This window comes from Malus sylvestris, chromosome 15, assembly GCF_916048215.2.
Source record: "Malus sylvestris chromosome 15, drMalSylv7.2, whole genome shotgun sequence".
In the NCBI taxonomy this organism is placed as follows: domain Eukaryota; kingdom Viridiplantae; phylum Streptophyta; class Magnoliopsida; order Rosales; family Rosaceae; genus Malus; species Malus sylvestris.
The window spans coordinates 12625188-12649849 of record NC_062274.1 but is presented as its reverse complement, the minus strand read 5'-3'; the positions used below and the strand labels follow the sequence as shown (position 1 = coordinate 12649849).

At 40.3% G+C, this 24662-nt stretch overlaps 2 protein-coding genes and 1 pseudogene across 2 annotated transcripts in view; 1 reads left to right on the top strand and 2 right to left on the bottom strand.

Moving 5' to 3' along the window:
- The first annotated feature begins 2873 nt into the window (after nt 1-2873).
- Nucleotides 2874-7365, top strand: LOC126603894 (zinc finger BED domain-containing protein DAYSLEEPER-like). Its single transcript, XM_050270912.1, has 2 exons — nt 2874-3074; nt 4575-7365. Exon 2 carries the CDS (start codon nt 4597-4599, stop codon nt 7144-7146), a length of 2550 nt encoding a protein of 849 aa, XP_050126869.1. The 5' UTR covers nt 2874-3074; nt 4575-4596; the 3' UTR covers nt 7147-7365.
- Nucleotides 7366-15163: 7798 nt separating this feature from the next.
- Nucleotides 15164-17715, bottom strand: LOC126602083 (F-box/kelch-repeat protein At3g06240-like; annotated as a pseudogene).
- Nucleotides 15164-24662, bottom strand: part of LOC126602084 (uncharacterized) — a 73730-nt gene continuing 64231 nt past the window's right edge. Inside the window, exon 5 of the transcript XR_007615974.1 lies at nt 15164-15262. The gene's annotated coding sequence lies outside the window, so the exon portion shown is untranslated. The remainder of the gene's footprint in view (nt 15263-24662) is intronic.

The following is a 24662-nucleotide window of genomic DNA, read 5'->3' as shown; positions in this document are numbered from 1 at the left end:
ATGGAAGCGATAAAGATAAGAAATATACGAATACATAAAAACCGAAAGCTTCTAGTGTGCACTAATAAACAAGAAGTGCTAGGAGTGAGATACAAGTGTAAATACTCCTAATCAGAGCATAGAAAGTCTAGATGTAGTCCAGTAGGACAAGTACTAGTTATACAGTACCGAAAAATATCCTACAAATATTATATTCTGTCAGAACCGCCGAGATCCTCGTACGCCACCAACATCAAGACTACCTAAAACCTGGAGGGACGCAAAACAGAAAATGTGAGTGGGCAAAAACAAAGCTTTTCAAAATCATTTCATTTATCAAATGCTCTAACCCCTCGCCGTAAAATATGTATAATTTTTCCCAGAAATATAATATAAACATATGCATAAATATGTATATGTATATATTAATTCAAATCATGCTTCACATATTCATAATCATAAGTATGTCATGCCAAAATATAAACAGGATAAGTAACTCAGGTGAAAATAAATTCATGGAAAATAACACATTAGTCGGAACCCCTGTAGAAGTATGTACAGCTGAATTCATAGCTCATTAGTCAATCTAGCCAGAGTCACTGCAAATGACCCATATGGCACTACATTGCACATGGGTCGGAACCACTGTAACCTACGAGTCGGAACCACCTATTATGGTCTGTACGACATGACTGGGTGTAATATAGTTATGCTCAGTGCTACTCTCTCATGATAGCTGTGTGATTGATCATTAGTCACCTACGAGTCGGAACCACCTATTATGGTATGTACGACAAGACTGTGAACCTAAATTGGATCCAATGTGAGCATATGGTGTGGGATGTGACATTATATTCAGGCCTGTGCCATATCTCTAACTAATCACTAACACCCGGATGCAGGTTTATGAGCTTAATATTTCTCAATTAATCACAACCATTCAATACACATTTACAATTCATAAACTCACATGGAACTTACCTGAGCGCCCACAACACCAAATCACATTTATGCATACAATTCTAACTCATGGTTTAAGCATAAATCAATAGGCATGGCATTTTCAAAGCATAACTCATTTAAATGCATTTTATGGGAAAAATATCAAGCATATACGTATATACTTAAAACCAAAAGCCCACTCACTGGTATGTCGAAGGGTCGTAGCCCCTTAGTCGCCCTTGACTGTGCTCGTCCTCGGGATAAGTCTCCCTTATATGCGAAACAACTATAAAAACGTTAAATTAAAGCACATAAACAATACTAGCTAATAACTTCTCATACATTGCTCAAATGAGGTATATGATGACCTACATAACTCCACGAACATCCCCAAATTTTTAAAATAATTTTTGGAGCCTTCACGCGCCGGCAAAGGCATGGCCCTACGCGCGACCACGCGCAGGGACCTTAACGGAATTCCCTAACCCCGTTAGGAATATTCCGTTAAAAAGTAACGGAACCGTTAAAACTAACCAACGCCGTTAGAAATATTCTGTCATCCCCTACCTTCGAACTCTGGCTACCGTCGCCGTCGCCGGAAAATTGGGAATTTTTCAAACCTTCATTTCTCGTCCGTTTCTCAACCAAATTTCATGAAACTTAAACCAATTTGAAGCTTAACACAGATAGAACACAATCATACCTTTCAAAAGCCCTAAAATCCACGAAACTCGCCGAAAATCCCTCGATAATCTGACTAAACTTGTAACTCGTCGAAACTCAACTTTCTGACGTCCAAATCACTTCATTTTTCTTCTCCGAGCTTCATGAGGATGATTCAAAGCTTCCTATGGCCTTAAAAACTCCTAAAAACCTCACAATAATTAGTGCATGAACAATACCTAAATCGGAGTTCGTGAGAAACTAGGGTTTTCGAAGGTTTTAAGTCCAAATAAAGGTATAAATCAACTCCTAGACATGCAAAGAGTTTGAATGTTACCTTTAAAACCTTGATCCGTGCTTGAAAGGGAAGGTGTGGAGTTCGTCCGTACAAAGTTGATGGAAACAGAAGAAAATTGAGAGGGAGTGTACACGAGAATGAGAGAGAGAGAGAGAGAGAGGGAGAAAGTTGGAGTGTGTGTGTGGTCCAAAATTGTTTGACTTCCAACCAACCACAAAACTATAACAACTTTAAGTCCTAACTGGTTCCAAAATATTAGGGATTTAATGTATTAGTTCACTTCTAAACTTAAACCACATAACCACACAAAACGTCCAACGACAATTTCATCTTTTCACACCATCGGTAACAATAATTCGGGACGGGCTATGACAATTCCACTATCAGAAAAATCGATATACATAAGTTAATGGTGCAAAATAAAGTAGCGAAAACAAAAGACATGTATAGTTCTAGTTCTAGTTCTTCATTTTTCTAGCAGTGTGCCCATGAACCCTCTAACAAAAACCATGGATTGTAACATGGTCACCCAAATTGCATGCCCAAATGCCCATCCAAAAGGCCATGAGAGATTAAGAGAAATAAACCCTTCCCCACAAACCGTAACCCAAAGGTTGGCTCAAACACTCAGTCCTATCACACTCCACTGTTCAAAACAAAGCATCCCCCAAAATTGGCAATGGAGTCATGGACACATCATTGGGCTAAAGCATTTCACTCTCTAACCAAAAGAAGAAAAAAACTGAAAAAAAAAAATCCACGTGTGGGCCCCCACCCAGGATAAATAGTCCACTATATTCTGTGGGCTGGCTGGCTGACTGTACAGTTATATTTTTGAAATACAAAGCAAAGGAGATGGAAGAAAATAAAAAAATAAAAAAATAAAAAAATTATTGGACCATCTGAAAGTCCAAGTGCCCAAAAAAAAATTATACCCAAAAATAATTGCCCTATTTTTTCAATCTGACCCCCCAAACCAAAAATATCTTATCCCCTTAACCCTTAACGAGTCCCAAAGTCCTCTTTTAGGTCCAGTTAGCTTCTCGGGTTCCAAAAGCCCAATCTGGGTTTCCCTCTCTCTCTGTGGAAAAACCTAGATCTCGCCACTGCCGGAGAGTCGAAGCTCGGCCCGTCGAGCTTCAATCCGCCTTGTCGATCGCCTCCTCTCGGCGCCTCCACCTAAACCCCTCTGGTAGATTTCCCAACTTTTCCCCCAATTCTTTTTCCTCTCTTGCTGCGCTTTCGAAAGGTTTCAGATTTTCGCCTTCTTAAGCTTATGTTTCTGAATAGACCTTGATTTTGTGTTTAATTCGGGTTGTTGCGTCGTGAATTCTGATTTTTTTGTTTAATTTGTGTTTTTACGTTGTGAATTTGAATCTGTAGCCTGATTATGCTGTAGTTAATTTTTGTGAATTTTGTGGGTTTGAGTAAATTCCACACCTTTTCTTTTCGTTCTTTAATTTTTGAGTTCGATCTGTTAAATATGTTGGATTACTGGGGTTTTCCGACCTGGGCTGCTGTTTCTAAAAACGTAAAGTCTAAAACTCGATCAGACGACGGAATATTGTAGATATCTGGGTTTGTTTTTGAAATTTTAGTGCTGGTTTTAAATTTTAGCCCGTTTCTGGGTTTATTTTTATTCTCCAAGTTTAAAATCCGGTGGACTTTAATAATTCCTCACCCATCTGGGATCCATTGTAGGTGAGAGCTCATCTTCTTGTTGGAAGATGAAAGATGGATATTTAATCCGATGGACTTTAATCCGAGGGACTGTATTAGAGCTGGGCAGGTCAATCTGTTTGGGTTGACTTAAGTTCAATGTTTTTGTATCGGCCCATGGTTGGGCCCAGTTTTGTAGGAATATTAAGATGTTAGGATATATTTATTTAAAATGTTTGATGCGATTCCCACAAGAAATAAAAATAGAAAAAAGTAAAAAAAATCCCAACAAACTGTTGTGATTGAATAAGCTTGGCCTTGCGAGATGGGGTGCTTTATGTAGATATTAAATCTACATAACATGCATGCTTAGATATTAAATCTTGGATTATTGCTCATTATTTTTTTGCTTTTCGTGTTTTTGGTATTACAAGCTTTCGTATTTTAGTTTTGCCTAATGAGAATCGAATTTCTCCTTCCGGTCCAAAAATAAATTTATAATTGGTGCATTAGCTAGTTGGTGTTTTTCTTTGTTGGGATAGTAGGGTGTTTGGACCATGAAATTGGTTCCTGCCATGCACAAAACGTAGAAACTTCTTGACTTAATATTTAGCTGGTTCTGTTTGATGGGATGCGTATGATATTATGACAGATTGTGGTCGTTACCATTACAATGGTGAAGGGATGCATCAACGACATAATTAGACCGCTCTGTAACTAAATACAATTGAAAGAATGGGATCCTTTTTTTTCTCTCTTTCGTGGTACTTGACAGTTTGCTATATTGTATGTTTACTGTTCTGAAGTAGTCTCATAACATTGAAATACGGGTTTGTTCCTCCATTTATTCATTCCATGTTTCTCTGAATGCAAGAAGCTGTTGTTATGTTGCTTCTGTTTATTTATATGATTTTTGGTTCATGCTCAGATTCTGTGGCGAAGTCTTTAACGATGTGTTCCATTATCACTCTGCTCTTAGTTTCAGCATTTACTTTCCGTTTTCTTAAAGGTGGTGGCTGTTTGCTGAATGCAGGATTTTACTTCCCAAAGACAACATGGCAACCCCTACTGAAGAGACAATTGCCACTCCTATTCAAGACAAAATGGCCTCCCCCATTGAAGAGCTGATGGGCGCCCGTGTTGAAAAGCCGTGGTCCACCCCCGTTGAAGAGCCGAAATCCGTCCCAGCCGAAGAGCCGAAATCCGTCCCAGCCGAAGAGCCGATATCCGCCCCAGCCGAAGAGTCGATATCCGTGCCCGTTGAAGAGCCGATATCTGCGCCCCCTGAAGAGGTGATGGCCGCCCCTGCTGAAGAGGCGATGGCTGTGCACCCTGAAGAGGCGATGGCCGCCCCCATTGAAGAGGCGATGGCCGCCCCCATTGAAGAGGCGATGGCTGCCCCCGTTGAAGAGGCGATGGCCTCCCCTGTTGAAGAGCCCATGTCTACCCACTATGAAGAGGCGATGGCTGCCCAATTTGAAGATCCGATGACCGCCCACTTTGAAGAGCCATTGACCACTCCTATTAATCACAAGAGGGCCGCCCCTGATGAAGACATGATGGAAACACCTGATGAAGAAAAGATGCTAATGCTGACCCCATTTGAAGATAAGACTGCAACTCCCTATGAAAACAATGAGGTGGAAAATACAGAAACACAGCCTAACAAGCGCAGGAAAAAGAAGTCAATTGTCTGGGAGCATTTCACCATAGAAAACGTGGGTCCTGGATGTAGGAGGGCGTGCTGCAAGCAGTGTAAGCAAAGTTTTGCTTACAGTACGGGTTCAAAAGTAGCAGGTACCAGCCACCTCAAACGCCACATCGCGAAGGGGACCTGCCCAGCACTTCTTCGTAACCAGAACAACAATCAGTCTTCCCCATATACCCCAGCTTCAAGGGGTGGCAGCTCTTCCAATCCACCAAAAAGGCGTTACCGGACTGCTAACACACCCCAAATTATATTTGATCCAGACCGTTGTCGCCATGAGATTGTAAGGATGATCATCATGCATGACTACCCCCTGCATATGGTTGAGCATCCTGGGTTTGTAGCTTTTGCACGGAATCTTAACCCACAGTTCAACATGGTGAGCTTCAATACCGTCCAAGGAGATTGTGTTGCAACTTACCTAACGGAAAAGCAAAGTGTCACCAAGTTTATTGAGGGCATACCTGGACGTGTCTGCCTTACTTTGGACGTGTGGAGTTCCTCTCAAACCGTGGGTTATGTGTTTATTACTGGGCACTTCATTGATGCTGACTGGAAGTTGCACAGGCGGCTGCTCAATGTAGTCATGGAACCATATCCGGACTCTGATTCTGCGCTTAGTCATGCTGTTGCTGTTTGCCTTCATGATTGGAGTATGGAAAACAAGTTATTTTCAGTCACTTATGATCAGCCACTGAGTGAGACTGCTCTTGAAAATTTAAGGCCTCTTCTTTCAAACAAGAACCCACTTATCCTCAATGGTCAACTATTGGTTGGGCATTGCATGGCCCGTACTTTGAACAGCATTGCAAAAGAAGTGTTAGCAGCAGGAAGCGATGTAGTAAAAAAAGTCCGGGATAGTGTAAAGTATGTGAAGACATCAGAGTCCCATGAAGAAAAGTTTCTGGAGCTTAAGAGTCAGCTCCAAGTCCCAAGTGAAAGGAGCCTATCAATTGACGACCAAACTAAATGGAACACAACATATCAAATGCTGGTGGCCTGTTCTGAGTTAAAGGAAGTTTTTACATGCTTGGATACATCTGATCCGGATTACAAACAAACCCCGTCAATGGAAGACTGGAAGCAAGTTGAGACTATCTGCACATATTTGAAACTTATCTTCGATGCGGCCAATATCCTTACCACTACGACTAACCCAACTGCAGTTACTTTCTTCCATGAAGTGTGGAGGATTCAGACTGATCTGACTAAGACGGTCGCAAGTGAGGATCCCTTCACTAGCAGCCTAACTAAGACAATGCAAGAAAGAATTGAAAAATACTGGAAGAATTGTAGCCTGGCTTTGGCAACAGCGGTAGTTATGGATCCCAGGTTCAAGATGAAGCTTGTTGAGTTCAGTTTCAACAAAATTTATGGCGAAGAAGCTCCAATGCATATCAAGGTTGTTGATGACGGAATTCATGAGCTCTTTCATGAATATTTGACACTGCCTTTGCCTCTCACACCAACTTATGCAGACGAAGGGAATAACAACATTAAGATAGAGGACTCCCAAGGTGGAGCTATCCTAACAGACAACGGACTCACAGACTTTGACATGTACATCATGGAGACTACCAGCCAACAGATGAAGTCGGAGCTGGATCAGTATTTGGATGAGTCTCTGCTGCCCCGAGTTAATGATTTTGATGTGTTAGGCTGGTGGAAACTGAACAAGATGAAGTACCCGACGCTCTCAAAGATGGCTCGAGACATTTTGTCAATTCCGGTATCTACAGTTCCTTCTGACTCTGTCTTTGATACCACGGTCAAGGAGATGGATCAGTACAGGAGTTCCCTACGACCAGAGACGGTTGAAGCCCTCATATGTGCCAAGGACTGGATGCAGTATGGATCAGCAGACGCGTCCACGGCACTTGTCAGAATGGAATATTAGATGGTAGGTCTCTTCCACCGACACACGGATGGATGGGAAGTTGGCCGCCGGGAAGATGTATGATGGTAGGTGTTTGTATCATTTAACCTAGTTTATTTCAACCAGTAGGAGTTTTATCTTTTGTACTATTTTTAAGAGGTTGAGTGCTTGGACGTGAATATTTAGCCTTAATTTATGGTGGTCTTAAAATTTATGATGATTTAAATGAAGTTTGGGATATGGATGGGCATTATATATGCTTTGTTTTACAGTAGACTAGCCTCTTCCAGTTTCGATTGCATTGAGTTCAATTTAGCTCGGAAAATACTTGGTTCCTTACATGTAGGGCTGTTCTTCCTCGCACACAAATTGGATTTTGACGCGTGTGCAAAAACTTTTTAATTTATAGATTTAATTGGATTTTGATACGCCTCTCTTAGTCATTGGAAATTAAGGAAAAAGGACCCTTACATGTAAGAAAAACTAAGCTGTGTATTTTTCGCTCATCGCCAAATTGTGGTTGTCAGCGTCACCACTTGATTATTTGTCGTCGTCGAGCAAGTTTGATATAGGGAAATGATTTATGAACTCTATTTAATACTCTCTTTCCTTTTTTCCTTTTAGACTTTTAATCGAACAAATTAAATGAAAATTGAGACACTGACACGAAGAGTGCAAACCAGGAATATATACAAATTAAGGGCATCTTCACGACTCATCACTGGATGGATTCCAAGATGGGGATGTGAGGTTGGATCTCCGGCCCACCAAACTCTGTGTGGAGGCCCGAGTTCCTCCCGGACCTAAGGCTTGAAGCCAAAGGGTTTGGGCCTTGCTATCATGGCCCTAAGGCCTTTTGGGTCTTAAGGATTAAACCTAAAAATAAAAAGGGAATGGTTGAGGGTACTGGGCTGGGCTGGCTAAAATAGGCCTAGAGCCCGTGGGTTTTGAGAAACGACCTAAAAGGCCTGGTGTTGACGGGAAATAATGAAGAAGAACGCCGGAGCCTTCCCAGCTTCGGCCGACTGCAAACCACGACCTTAGACTCCGTTCTAGGTATTAAAATGAAGTACAAGAGAAGAGGAGTGTGTTTATACCTTCCTTTTTGCCGTAGAACAGCCAGAGATGATCGGAAATCCCCTCGACAGCCACGGGCTCGTCGGAGATGGGTTTGGCACACCCGAGCCGATTTCCTTCAAAAACCTAACTGGAAAAATCAAAGGAACTCGTTGAAGAGTTCTTGGGTTCCACAGTCCCAGCTGCGTCGAGAGAGAAAGGAAGAGGAAGACGAGGTTGATGGTGATGATGCCTTCCTCGCAGGTGATGCAACTGTGAGTGTGTGTGTTCACGGGAAAGAGAAGGAGAGAGACGAGAGGGTTTCGAGAGAGAGAGAGAGATAAAAGTGCAGAGAAAGAGAGAGAGAGAAGGAAAAAGGGGTCACAGGGTGGGGACCGAAAGAGAGAAAAGGGAGGTGAGTTAGGGTGCTGCCACGTGGCAGTTTGGGGTAAAACAACATATAATACAAATAATTGGGAGGTGGTTGTAACAATTTACCCCCTTAAAAGAATTTCGTCCTCAAAATTTAAAATCACTTACTAAACTGAATTACTCAAAAATAGGAAAAAGAATATATGTATAAAGGGAAATCAAGTCAGAGTGGGTGCATCAAAGAGAATATGCCACACCGTCGCGAGCGGGTTGCAAAATCCTCTATCATGCCTCCAAGCTCTTACTTTCTTCTCCATCAGTGTAAAAGTAGAAACATACTTTATAAAGATATAAGGTCAAAAACATAAAATAGCTTAAGGCCAAAAGTAAGAACGTAAAATAAGATAAATAGATAAGTACTAACATATAGATCGAAAACTCGTGCTGAGCTTAAAACTAAAAACGGAAATACTTTCCCAAAACATTTGTAACTTCGAAAATACAAATATATATATATATATATATATATATATATATATATATAACTATAAAAAGGTAAGTTAAAATATTTGTACTGAAAACCAAAATCAAGAATGAAAGTGACCCATTTTGGGTCAAAAATGGTGGTTCGCGGGTCAAAAATGACCCATTTCGGGTCTCTCATTTCCCCTCCCTTCTCCCCCCTCCCATTGGTCACTCCTCCCCTCCTTTTCTCTCCCTCAACCTCATCTTCTTCTCTCTCCCGCTGCCACCTGGCAGCATCCAGTCCCTTTTTTTTTTTCTTTTAAATACCAAAACGTCTCTAATTGCTTCATTATAGCTCCGTTTCATGAATGGTTTGCATCTGCGCGTTCGTGAGATCGAGCTCTATCCAAAGATGTAAATTGTGACCTTGAAATGCCTATGAGTTTTAAATAAATAATTTCTAAAATTCTCTTTTCATAACTAGTTTAATAAAAAATCTAAATTCAAACAAATTAAAATAAATTCTCGAAAAATAATATAAAATCTCAATAATACAAATACATAGATTATAAAAGTGAAATCTAGAAACGGGATTTCATAAACGATTGGCAGCATCTAGTACATGATCACTAGGAATGCATGTTGTTTCTTCTCCATTTGGATTGGAATTATGAATAAATCCAGCAAATGCTCCCCCTATCTAAAGTAATCCAAAGGTTGTAAGAAGTAAGGAACATGTTCGTCAAATTTAACATCACTTGAAACAACCATTTTTCTAGTTGTTGAATTGTAACACTTGTAACCTTTTTGGGTGGATGAGTAACCTAGAAAGACACATTTGGCAGCCCGTGGGTCTAGCTTGTCACGATTTTGTGCTTGAATGTGAACAAAGCATGTACACCCAAAGACTTTCAAATGAGATAACCTGATCTTTTTATCTTTCAAGACCTCAAAAGGTGATTTAAAATTGGGTAAATCTCAGTTTACTACCCTCAAGTTTCGTGGTTTTCAACATTTAGTACATGAAGTTTTTTTCGTCCCAGAGTCATACCTAAAGTGTTAATTTTGGGACAGTTTCATACATTCGTTAGTCTGGCTGTTAAGTCTCTCCTTAACTGATGACGTGGCGCCCATGTGGACAATTATTGGGCACCACGTGTCATTAAAAAAATATAAAATATTAAAATATTAAAATATTAAAATAATTAATTAAATTAAAAAAAAAAAAAAACTAGAATACCTTCGCCTTCCCCACCCGACACCTTTCCACCCCCTCAATGGCTCCACCCTCCATCCCATCCACCCCTCCACTCCTCACCCACCGACACCCTTCCTCTTCTCCTTACTCAAAAACCCATCCCCTTCCCTTATCCCAAAAACCCGAGTGCTGCGATGAGGTTTGACAACGATCAAGATTGGTACAACAGTTGAGGAATGGAGTGAAGGTTGTCCCTACCACTGACATCGGAGACTGTGGAGGTTCCTACTTGGGATCTTCCCCAATTCCTCGATCCTGGAGCTCCGAGTTTGCCTTGTACTCATTTGCCGTGCCAAATTTTCCTCCACAGGTTTCTCCTCCGCAGCTTCAGTCTTCAAAACCCTAGCTCTGGGCGGTTGGCCCTTCCTTGTTTCCCTGCGACCTTAAATTTTTCTATTTGTTTTGTGTAAGTAACCGAAACCCCTATCTCTCTAGAAAATGAGAGATGTCTCTCATTTCTCACTTTTTTTTCAAACCTTCACAGACAAATGAGATATGGCTCTTAGTGCTTGAATTTCTCTCAGCCTCTAGAAAATTAGAAAGGATTATCATTTCTCCAATCTTAAGCCCAGTGCCCAGCATTGCAAACCTTCCATCTCACAACAACTTTGTCTTCCTTTCTAAACGTTGCATCCATTCGCAACCAAAACCACACAACATACACATCCCCGTGTCTCTCTAACCCATCACGGATTCGAGCTTAGACCGTCATCACCGTCATTCCCTGAGCAAAGATATGCTCAAATATTGGAGTTCCATTCATGCAGATCAATACCATTTCGCACATGCAACGGTAATCATCTCCCACTCTGTGCAATATACATGTTTCTTAGCTTGAGAAAAATCCCTGAAAGCTAATTTTTTTTTCCTATGATTCACCCTTGTAGAAGCTCACACTGATGTTCTTATGTGTTAGGTACTTGAAATCCGCAAAGAGACTGACGATATATACTCGGATAGTCCCCAAACTCACAGATCTGCAAATTAAAAGGTATAAACCGCAGCTCTGTTGATTGATTGAACTGTGATCTGCAAATTAAAAGCTCACACTGAAGGCTCCATTTTTGGCAGAGAAGAAAGGAGGGAAAAAGTTTTTGAGTTTTGAAATGCTTTTTAGAGTGAAGGAGGAGATCGCGAGCTCGAGGTCCCAGCCATGGGCGTTGAGGATCTCCACGCATAAATTGGAGTTTTCGAGGCCTGTGATCGCTTGGAAATACGCTAACTTGTTCACATTGACCATCTCTACACGCAAATTAGGGCTTTCCCTGGGAGCCGTGCAGGGGGTGGAGGGAAATGGAGGGGTGTCAGGTGTGGAAGACGAAGGTGTTCTGGGTTTTTTTTTTTTTTTTTTTAAATTAAATTAAATTAATTGTTTTAATTTTTATAATTTTTTAATGACACATGGCGCCCAATCATTGTTCACATAGGCGTCACATCATTAGTTAACGGAAGACTTAAAAGCCAAACTAACGGATGTATGAGACTGTCCTAAAATTAACACTTTAAGGGCTGGTTTAGTATTGCTGTGCTTTGAAAAAAAATTGCTTCTGCTATGCTGTGAGAATAAGCGGCTGTGAAATAAAGCAGCAGAGTGTTTGATAAGTTTTTTGTAAAAGTTCTTTTGAAAAAAAAAGAAGCAGTATGATAATGTTTAGTAAACTTTTATGTAAAACAACTGTGATCTACCTCTTGAAAATAAAAGCTGGTTTTGAGAAGCTGCATTTTGCTGCTTTGGTTTTTTGCCACTTTTCAGCTTAAAATGACAATAACTTTGAAAATAAGTTAAGTTACCAAACACAAATTTTACTCTAGCTTTTTTTCATCCCAGCTTTTTTTAAAATCACCTCAACCCCAAACTGGGGCTAAGTATGACTCTGGGACGAAAAAAACTTCATGTACTAAATGTTGAAAACCATGAAACTTGAGGGTAGTAAACTGCTATTTACCCTTTAAAATTCAACACTATATTAGGCAATCTATTGATGAGATATGCCGCAATGAGGACTGCTTGGGACCAAAATTTCTTTGGCACATTCATGTGAAACATAAGAGCTCTAGTTTTCTCAAGTAGATCTTTATTCTTCCTCTCGGCTACCCCATTTTGTTGGGGTATTCCAACACAACTTGTTTGGTGTAATATACCATGCATGCTTAGATATTGTGACATGTTATGGGACATATATTCAATGCCATTATTGGATTGTAAAACATGAATGTTTGAAGCAAATTGTGTGGTTACAAGTATATGAAAATCTTGAAAAACATTCATCACTTCACTTTTAAATTTCAAAAGGTACGACCAAGTGATCATTGTGAAATCATCCACAAAAGTTACAAAATATTTGTATCCATCAAAAGACTCTAGAATTGGTCCCCAAACATCAGAATGCACGATTTCAAAAGGATTACTAGCCCTAGACAAAGAGGAAGTAAATGGTAATCTAGTAAACTTAGAGAAGTGACAGACGTCACAAGGACTTGTAATTTTGCATAGGTTTGGGAACAAGGTGGATAAGACTTTTTTAGAAGGATATGTTAGTCGTTAGTGCCAAAGTTGTTGTTGTTGTTGTTGAGCTAAGCTTAAAGTGACTTGAAAAACCTTGGGAACTTGAATATGCTTGGAAATGTAGTAGAGACCACTTAAGAAAAATCCTTCAACAATCGTTTGCTTGGTGACTAGATCCTGAAAAATAACATTTTTTGGAGAGAAAATAGCAAGACAATTTAATAAGTTTGTGATCTTGCCAACAAATAAAAGTTGACAAGGGAATGATGGAACATAAAGAGCCTCAGACTCGACATCACTTGAGATAAAATGTGTTTTCCCTTTTCCTACAACCATAGCACCTTTGCCATTGGCAACTGACACTTGAGATGGAGTTGGAAATTTTCAAAATTATGCAAGTTTATAGACTTGTTAGTCATATGATCAGTGGCTACGTAATCTATAATCCAATAATCATGCACATTACCAACTTTGAAAGCAGTTAAGAAGGAGTATAAGATACTTGGGATGTCTCGTTGTACCACACCTTCATTTTCATCCACAAAGCCATCAAACTGTCCTAATAGGGTAGTTTGCTTATTGTCACATTGATTTGTTGGTCCTTCACTATCTCCATGACCCTGTTTCTTGTGAAGGAACACAACAAATTCGTTGATTAGTGTAGCCATATTAGTGGTGAACTTCAGTGTTCCATCGGAAGAAGTTATGGCAACATGATTTGCCTTGTAAGAAGGGTTATGTGAGCCCTTAGAGAATCCCTTGTTGTCCCTAGGAAACTTTGGCTTTAGTTCTGGATAAGAAATCCAGCATTGGTCTTTTGAATGCCCACCAGCATCACAATGGCTACATTTTAAGCCAGATTTCCTTCTTTTGTAGCCTCTTTCCTCACCAAGTTTGTGGTTAGAGAAATAGGCCCTAACTTCTGGTATATTTGCCTTTACTTCCAAGGTCATGACCTTCCTGCGAACTTCTTCTCTTTGAATCATGGCACCCAAACTTGAGAAAGAAGGCAGGTCGGGATTCATGAGAATATGGCTTCGAAGATCTTCAAATTTAGGACTTAGGCTTGCTAGAAGTTGGAATATTTTGTCTTTTTCAACTCTCTTAGTTAACACAGCAGCATCGATGGTGTGTGGCCGATACACATTCAACTCGTTCCACATGGTGATCAACTTTCCAAGGTGTTCTTGTTGCAAGTCATCAATATCATTCTTCAACTGAAATACACGAGCCGCATTATTTTGATTTCCATACATTTATTTGAGATTTTTCCAAAGAGTCATGGAGGACTCAACATAGTTGAAAATTTCTACAATCTTACGATCCATGGAGTTGAGTAACCATGACATGACCAACTAGTCTTTGCATAGCCAAGCATCATAATTTGGTGAGGTAATCTCGGGCATTGGGATAACACCATTGACATAACCAAGCTTTGATCGTCCTCCCAAAACAAGAGTAACTGCTCTCTCTCAGGGAAGGTAGTTATACTCATTTAGTAACATAGAACTAAGACATTGATTTGGGTTGATATCAACATCTGAACGAGGTGATGATGGAGTAGCATGGGAGCTATCTCCTTCTAAATTCACTGAGCTCTCTTCAGCCATGTTTGAGGAACAAGAAAAAGCTCACAAAACTTTGAAGAAAATATACAGAGACATGCTGGTTAGGATCATTGCTCTGATACCATATTGTATTTTGTAAGTTGTATATTCATCATAAAGAGAAGTACAAGAGACCTAACCAATATATATGTGTGAAGAGTAGGAACAAGACCTCATATCCCTCCTTAATTTACGCCTAAAGCTAACAAACAAAGTAAAAATCAACAAGATACACATCCCTTGAATTAAAGGGAATGACAACAAGAGACTAAGTATTGGTGATACCAATGCAGAAGATGGCAGAAAACAGCCACTCCACACGGTACATCAAAACATCACCCTAAGACTAGGTTAACAACTTGTACAATGGATATACAACTAACCCTAGTTGACATACTTCTTCCAATAATGTGTATAATGCTAGCAGAAAAAATGGCAGTGGAGGTTGTCCAGAGAAATATATTGGTGCTAATACTGGATGATATTCATGTGGAGGTTGAGATAGGAGGACCTCAATTTTGGTAGATTTTAGATGCTATTATCTTGTAAAATGTTAGACAACTTCATTCTCTTAATATTACCTAGTTAAACTCATTCTATTTTCTCTTTAGATATTGTTTCTAATCTTAATACCTCACCCAATTCGTGAATTTGAGTTTAAGGTTTTTTTTCTTTGTTTTCTTTCAATTTTCTTCTCAACTGATGCAGTTTAAGGTTTTTTTTTTTAATTATAGATCGATATAATTAGTATGTGAGTGGGCAGGAACCCGGATGTAATTTATGTGAAAAATTCAATTCAATTCTTTTTAAATAAATTTGGTATAGGGCACGATTACACAGAAGTGCCCAATCAGTTGAGAAGGGCAGTCAGACCTGTCAGAATGAAGGCACTAATAAGGCTCTATTGTGCTTTGCCTTAATAACACAAACAACTATATTGTGCCCTTCGACCAAAGGACACACTCACAAAGGGCACGCATAGAATTATTGTCACTGCAATTGTTGCTGCACTGTTGCTGTTTTTCTATGAGCACATATGTTGGTGCTCCTTGGCCTTAAAAGGCACAAATAATTTAGTGCGTAGTGCCCATATTTTTTGTAGTGCCAAGTGCTAATGTGCTATGCATATATATGCAACCGGAGAGCTTGTCTAACGACTGATTTCAGCAATCTTGGTCCAAGATTTCAGAGATCTGTCATCGTTGTCAATTTCATACAATGCAAAGTGAGTTATGGGGAATGTCAAGCTAGTAATACTCTCGTCGAGAATATTAACAATTTCTCCAGCTTTTTTCCTTTCTTCTTCCTTCAACTTCCCGTAGAGGAGACTCAAATATGGCATAGAACCTGCATCAAATATTGCAGGCAAGCAGATTACATATGTACATTCCCGTCAACACTTTAAGAAATTAAGTTACTGTGAAAAACAACTTACTGTTGTAGAAACCGAAATGGTAGCTCCAACGTTGGGCATTTTCAAATAACTAAGAAAAGAAGGTGTAATGATAAGTGAGTCTATTCAAGCTCAAACAAAAAAGAGAGAGATGAAAAGGAAACAAAACATAACAAAACAAAACACCAAGAAAATGAATATGTATTAACTAGGGATCGAGAAAATATATACCTTTCGATCCATCAATAGTGAAACACACTGGTGATAGTAATTCTTAGTAACCACCCGATCAACTTTAGCAACGATGTCATCCATAGGAGCAAATCTAAACTTGTTAAGGACATCCTCACGACTCATCATCTGGATGATCCCAAGATGGGGATGTGAGGTTCGATCTCTGGCCCACCAAACTCTGCCTGGAGGCCCTCCATCAGCTTCTTGATTCTATGGGAAACATCAGCCGGTGGAATGGCCCAAACCGAATATGAGTACAACCTCCGGCAACTTTCCCTCTTCCCGTCTACCACCACCATCGCATCTTCATCTTTATCTGAGCAAGTATTCTCTATCCTCCTAAGCCTGTGGCTGCGTCCCATGACCGAAACTATGCTATTCACATAAACAACAAAATTATCTTTATCTTCTGGTTCAATGGGAATATGCTTAAGCTTTTTGGTGCAAAGATTAAAGAAAACCACGTGCCCATCACTGTCAACCATAAGACACTCATCGCCCCACAACGCCACAAGTCCAGACCTGCGTATCTGATCATCTGTGCCCTCAATAGTAAAGTGTTTTGTCCAAGCACCCTTAAAGTCATCATCCATCACCCACATTTCATAAGGTTCAGGATATCGACGATCGTCCACACCAAGGGCAAAAAAAGCAACTGATTCATTCCAAACAGTAAGCTTCAAATAAAGGTGATTCGACCGGTTTAACGGTTGGAGCTCAGATGGTAAGGGTATACCGTGAAATACCTCACGACTTGTATCAAAGGAAATGATCACTTTCCCATTCGCACGGAATCGATACCCAACTACGTCAAATGGAAATAATTCCTTATCTTGCTCATATCCCAGCCAATAACACATTCCCTTGAAGGACATCTGGAAATACTCAGGCCAAAACAAAGTAGTTTCGGTTTCTAAAGAATCTGTGTTGATCTCTTCCCAAAAATCACAACCCATGGTGTATACTACTGCTTTGTGCCGACTAAGAAATCTCCAGCAGTGTTCATCTACCTCTTGAAAATAAGTAGTAAAGGTCACAACTTTGTACTCATTAGACACGGGATCATAGCCAAATCCAGTATGAAAACCAGTTTCCATATGTTCTTGCCCATCGTGATCATCCGGCTGGTCCAAGGGCCATATTGGAAGGCATGGCTCATCGGGAATACAATTGAATTCCCCAATTCCGGGATTGCATAAAACTAGGCTACTCTCACTGGATAGTAAAACGATGCCATTGCAGTGGCCTTGGATACTAAATCGTTGTTCCGGGACTCCGATCTTTTGAATCAAAGATTGAGGAATAATAATGTCCTGGACACCAACAAGAGAGCAGCTATTGCTATGCTTGTCATCAGTATTATCATCGTCTTTGCAAAACTCAAGTAATGATAATACTTCTTCAGTCTCCTCCTTAGTGGTGCTGTTACACTCGGGGTTCTCCTCTTCCTCCTCCTCCTCCTCCTCCTCATGCTGCCGCTGCACTACTAATCGCGCCAAAAAGACGTGGAGAGTGGTGAGGTTGTTGTTTGCCGAGTTGGAGAGGTGCTTTGACACGAAACCCGGATTGTTGATGAGAGCAAACCACCATTTAGAGACACATTTGAATCACATTAGAGTTTTGGGAGGCAGAGTTAGTAGGATTTTCACCAACATATCTTGTCCCATTTTCATTTTGCTGCTGCAACACTACTCGCGCTCTCCCTTAAACGACAAATTATAAAACTTTTTAATTAAGATTTCTAAGAAGAAAAAAATCATATACAGGAAACCGATTAAGATTTAAGATCAAAACTTTGATTAATTTTTGGAAGCAAGGTTCAATTATACATAGGGTTGTGCGTGTGTGTGTGTATATATATATAATCATCATAGAAGTTGATTTAGATTAGTAATTAAAGATTTAATTAATTGTTGCAGAAATTACCAGAGATGAAAGCAACCCCCGCAGGAGAAGGATTCGATCAAAGCCGTGCTGGCCGGCGTTATGACTGAATGGTGCAATGCAACCGGGAGGGATTTGTTTCAAGTTCAACTTCAATTTTATAGGCGTTTCTAATGCAAGGTCGCACGCAAAGTTTGCATCTTAAAAAACGCCTTAATTTTGTAAAATTATAGACCAAGTGTGAGAGTTGCATTGGTCAAACCCACAACCTCCAACCGTGATGGAACATCGTCTTAGGTTGGATGGATATGACCAAGTGTGAAGCTTGTGTTATTCGACCCCACAACCTTACAGTTGGGTTGGCTCAATATCATTCATTATTTGTTTATGGGAGTCATGTTATTTGATTTTAGCCCATGTTCATTTTATTTTGTCACGTCATGTCCACATGGCGAATGTGAATTAGACAAGACTTCATTTTAGCCCGAGTCATATTGTGAATATACGTTATTCGAAAAATGTGGAATATTTGTATTCTTTATAGAATAGATATGAATAATGTCCATTTTAGTGTATTGAGATATGAATACATTGTATCTCTATTTCTTTTTTTGCATTTGGTGGAAGGTATATATGCATCTTATCTGTAAGCTACGCTTTCTATTAAGAATTTAAGATTATCTTATTACACGATTACACTCATACTATACTAGCATTATTAACGATATTATTTAAAGTATACTATGGTAAGACTAGCCTAATCCCTAAGATATAAATCATTAAATCACTTGCTTTAATCACAAATGTTGTTTCCCTAGATAGAAAGTTAGAAAAAAGACCCAAAACCATTGACTAACATTTGTTTTATTCACATATGTTGTTTCCCCTTAATAGAAAGTTAGATTAAAAGATCCAAAAGCATAAGCATGTGTTTAATATTTTTTTTCTTCAATTTTAAATGAGTACATTGCTACTCTCAATTTACTTTCCATATTAGATTGATGAGTAAGCTAACTTTTAGGTTAGAGTAATTTTTTTTTATTACATCTTTTTTTCCCATTTGTGAGGAACGCATTGAAACCATGCAATATTAATACCATTTTTTTCTTCATATTAGTTGCAATCCTATCAGATTAGTAATGTAATTATGCAAATCCTAGTATATATAGGAGTTTCTTGTAGTTACTGTGAACACGAAATTTTCCTGAAAGGAAAGAGACAAGAACAACGTGCACAAAATAATATTTGTATTTGATGGTTTTGGGTTACAATCTCTCTTAAATTTGATCCTCTGATTCGATCTCCGTAAGGTGTTGATTTGTGGATGTTTCGTTGATCCAAGGGCCGTCGAGGCTTGATTTTGGATGAACTGTTGGAAGTTTCTTCAAGGGCCGTGGGCTTGATCTTTGAAGGTGGATTTGAGCGAATCTTCAAGGAGCCGTTGGGGCTTGATCTTGAGGATAAGTGTTTCTTCAAGGGCTGTTGAGGCTTGATATTGAATAACGGTGATGAACGGATCTTCAAGGGCTTTTGGGTTTGATCTTGAAGAACAGTGATGAACGGATCTTCAAGGGCTTTTGGGCTTGATCTTGAAGAACGGTTGGATGTGTGGATTTGTCGACGTTGTTGATCCAAAGGGCCGTTGGGGCTTGATCTTAAGATGAACGGATGATGAACGATGGTGCTTTCTTCAAGGGCCGTCGGGGCTTGATCTTGAATTGGTGGATTGTTGATCCAAGGGCCGTCAGGGCTTGATCTTGGAAGAACAATGAATGAAGAACGAAGAACACTTTCTTCAAGGGCCGTTGGGGCTTGATCTTGAATTGGTGGATGATTGTTGATCCAAAGGGTCGTTGGGGCTTAATCTTGGAAGAACGATGAACGAAGAACCAAGAACACTTTCTTCAAGGGCTGTCTGGGCTTGATCTTGAATTGGTGGATGATTGTTGATCCAAAGGGCCGTTGGGGCTTGATCTTAGGATGAACGATGAACGAAGAACAAAGAATGAAGAGAGCTTTCTTGATTCTTCAGGAACCTGGATGCTTGAAAGCTTCGGAGTTTCAGAGCTTCACAGCTTCAAAAATTTTGCCTAATGATTTTGGTTCTCCCCAAATGAATGAAATTGGCTTCTATTTATAGAATTTTCCAAGGCCTAATTTTGAATATAATATTCTAGATGAAATAAGTCGTTTTTGCCAGGTGTTGACACGTGTCCTGTTTGATGACTTTTCCGACTCATTTCAATTTTTCATTGAGTCACACGCTACGTGTAAAATTTATGTAATACATGAGCGTTGAAACTTTGATTTATCGGTCAACATTTATTTACCAAAATTTTGATGTCTACAAATGCCCCCACTTCAAGGCGCGTCGTATACATGTGCTTGTCGCGTGTAGGAGATGCGTTTTAAAGTCCCTTAATGTAGATGTCGATCCAAGGGCTGTCGAGGCTTGATCTTGAATCGAGCTAGAGATTTCTTCAAGGGCCGTTGATGCTTAATCTTGAATTAGGCTGGAGATTTCTTCAAGGGCCGTTGATGCTTGATCTTGAAGGTTGAAATTGGACCACAAGGAGCTTCATGTGGTAGAGGATCTTTGGCTTTGGTAGTGGATGAATTGGCACGTATTTGTTTTTTGCGCTTGTTGACTTTCCACAGCTTCGATCTTGAACTGGGTTGGAGGATTTTCTGGATTCCTCCAATTGTTGACTTTCCTCAACTTATTCTTGAACTGGATTTGATTCAAGGGTGGTGGACGCTTGATCTTGAATCGGACTTGTGATTTCCTCAAGGGCTGTCGAGGCTTGATCTTGAATTTGGCTGGAGGCTTTCTTCCAGGGCTGTTTAAGGCTTGATTCTTGAAGGTTGACTCGAACACATGGCAAGCAGGTACGAGGTGAAGGTGACGACTTGTTGTTTTGTTCAATCTTTCTAATTCACACATGAGCAGTTTGGTCAACGGTATGATCTTCAAGATTGATGGGCTATTCTTCCAGTCGGTGACTTGATCTTTAAGGATTTTATTCAAGGGTGGTGAATTGGCACGTGTAGCCCACAACGCCTAGCGAGTCGACCCAAGAATTTGAGGGTCAAAACGAGTCCTCCACCCAGAGTGATTGCAACCCTGATGATATGAGATACTTTTGATTTTGAAGAAGTAGCAGATGAATCGGCACATGCTTTGTTGTGCTTGTCTCCACATGTTTCAATGTATCATTTTCCCTTGCCTTATCTGTTATTCGGGCAGATGTGGTATCTTCTCTGGAAGCATAAGATGTTGAGATAATGGGTACTTCGAGAGTAGTGATAGGTAAGCAATCAAGGAAGGGTTCCAAGCAGTCGGTTCCTGACTGGGAGTTTGACACCAAGTGCTGGCTGATTGCTTTTTTCCTCCTTGTCCCGCAGGTAAGAACAAGGACAAAGAAAAGGACAGGGAGAAAACATGATATGAAATACTCTTGCTTTCGAAGAAGTGGTGGCGATTTGACAGTGTTGCATATCGAGGCTTTGCTCTTTGGCGATGGTGCCGTCAATATGTTGTTGAAGCTTCTCGAGCTCTTGGATTCAACTCAGACTCCTTCTGCTGGGTTGGTCGATTGTGCGGGGAAGGGGAGACTTGATTTTGAAGGAAATCAACACGTTGTCTCCACATGCTTCAAGGTATCATTTTCACTTGCCTTATCTGTTCTCCAGGCAAATGTGGCATCTCCTCGAGTTCCTCAACTCATACTCCTTCTGCTGAGTTGACTGTGCATGCTGCATTCTTCTTTGCTTGTTTCTTCTGCACGTTGTCTCCACATGCTGCAAGGTATCATTTTCACTTGCCTTATCTGTTCTTCAGGCAGATGTGGCAGCTTCTTTGGAAGTACAGTAGCAGTGGAAGACGAGTACTCGAGAGCAATGCCAGGTAAGCAACCAGGCAAAGGTTCCAGGTAGTCGATTCCTTACCCGAGTTTGAGTGGAGGTTCTGGCATATTGTTTTCTTTATCCTTGTCTTTGTAGGTAAGAACAAGGACAAAGGAAATGACAGGGAGAAAGCATGATATGAGATACTCTTGCTTTCTATCTTGGTGATATGAGATACTTTTGCTTTGGTGTTATTTGCTTGCAGAGGTACCCCAAGGAATAAGGAACACTGAGTGACTCGAGAGCCTTCGTTGGGAAAACATTCTCGGAGATGAAGAAATGTTCTGTATGTCTGCCTTGCTATGGAGGGTGAATGTGGACAGTTATAGGAAGTTCTTTAATACATGTAGAGGTACTATTCTTTCACTCGTGTGGCAACCATTTGAGTGATTGTTCAGTATGGCTTCACGTGTTTTCTTCTTCATCAGAAATCTTCGACAAATTGTCCGTAATTTTCGCCAAGTGTGCATGTGACAGCTGAGTGTGCATGTGACAGGTGTTGACGAGGCTGAAAAAGATTGGCGCCTCTTCGATATCTAGGATCGGCACTTCCACAAATTGCCCGTGATTTCCGCAAAGTTGAGTTTGCGTGTGACAGATGCTGACACGTCTGAAAAACCAAGATGCCTCTTCGATTTCTAGGCTTGCCTCTTCGATTTTTGAATTGGCCTCTTCGAATTCTGAGCTCGCCTCTTCGATCTCTGAAATCCCGTCGAGTGCTGATTTTTTATAGAGGCATGCAGTTTGTTTCAAAGCACACTTGAATTTTCGCTTGTAGAAACTCCCTTCTTGCACTTCTAAGATCTTGATTCGTCCGACCTCCTTTTTTTTAACACCTTTGAAAATGTCTGGACCCTCCGACCGTCGTTTTGATTTGAACCTTGGTGAAGAGGCAGTCCCGCCTTCTCCAGACAACATATGGTGCCCATCCTTCATATCCCCTACTGGTCCTCTTACCGTTGGGGATTCGGTGATGAAGAATGATATGACCGCTGCAGTGGTGGCCAGGAACCTTGTCACTCCCAAAGATAACATACTGCTTTCCAAACGGTCTGATGAGTTGGCTGTTAAGGATTCTCTGGCTTTCAGTGTGCAATGTGCAGGTTATTTGTCTAATATGGCCCAACGCCTATTTGCTCGAACCCGTCAAGTTGAATCATTGGCGGCTGAAGTGATGAGTCTCAAACAGGAGATTAGAGGGCTCAAGCATGAGAATAAACAGTTGCACAGGCTCGCACATAACTATGCTACAAACATGAAGATGAAGATTGACCAGATGCGGAATCTGATGGCCAGATTTTTCTTGATCATCATAGGTTTGTGGGTTTGTTCCAACAACATTTGCCTTCGTCTTCTGGGGTTGTACCGCGTAATGAAGCTCCACATGATCAACCTCCGGCTCCTCTTCTTCCTGGAGTTCCGCCGAGTGGTGTGGCTTCAAACAGTCAACCTCTGGCGCCTCTTCTTTTTGGAGTTCTGCCGAGTGGTGAGGCGCCACCTGATCGTCCTTGAAGATCCCTTCTTGTAAATTTGATTTGATTTTTTATTTTTTTAGGTATGTATAATGCAAATTTATGTAAAATTTCCAGAAAAATAAATAAAATGGACTTTATTTCTCTCAATGCATTTGTGTTTTTTTGTTGCTATATACATACATACATACATACATATATATATATATATATTTTTTTTTTTTATATCGTCGGACGATACTTGATGCACCATCCCTCCCTCTTATATATATATATATATATATTAATTCTTATGGTGCGTGGAGCACCTAAAAAAAACTTTTATTATTTATTATTATTTTTTAAGATGGTGCGTGATGCACCATTCCAATTGGCCTTATATATATATATGGTGCCTGATGCACCATTCTAATTGCTCTTATATATTTTTTATTATTTTTTTATCCTTATGGTGCATGAAGCACCAAAAGACCTTTCACTTTTTTATTTTTATTATTATTTTTTTAATATGGTGCTATGCACCAAAGACCTCATACATATTTTTTTTCTATGGTGCCGTGCACCATTATACTTTTAAATTTTTTTTAATTCTTTTTTTTTTATTCCTGTGAACTTAGGAGCATGAATGCTTGCCTTTTGTGGCTTTATAAAAGGATTACTGCCTTCTCCTATTTCATCGCATTGCAGCGGAGCCATAACTTTCAACCAGATCGACAGTAGAGAGGAAGAAGAAGGTGCATCGAACCAGGTTGCTCAGGTTTTGCTGTCCTTGCTGCATTGCAGTCACTGCACTGTCTGCTACCGCTCGGAGCTTGTTACAGTGCGTCACTTTTACCTTGTGGGGTTGTGCAAAAGACTGCAGCGAGTTTATGTTGTGTAGTGCCTTTTGGTTATAACTTTCCTTGGTGGTGACGTTGCCGTGAGTCTTGGTACTTGGAGTTTGTCATAGTGCGTCACTTTTACCGTATGGGGTTGTGCAAAAGACTGCAACAATGCTGTGTAGTGCCTTTGATCACAGTTTTCTCTCGGTGGTGCCTTTGCCGTGCACATTGACCTTGTCGCTTGCCGTTGCTGCTTGGAGTTGATGGGCAGAAGGGGAGAGCTGTAGAGATGGTGGAGTTGCTAGAGCTTGAGGCAGAATGTAAAGCGTTGAGCTCATGACCGGCTAGTCGTTTAACGGCGATTATTTGAAGTTCTTTGTCGATTTTGATCATGGTGGCCAGAATGCATTGTCGTTGCTACTTGCCACTGCATTTTTTTTGCTGCCTTGCACCACCGCCATTACACAGCCACTGCATTTTTTTGCTGCCTTGCACCGCCACTGTACAACCATTGCACTGCTACTGCATTCTTGTTGCCTTGCACCGCCAACATTGCACAACCA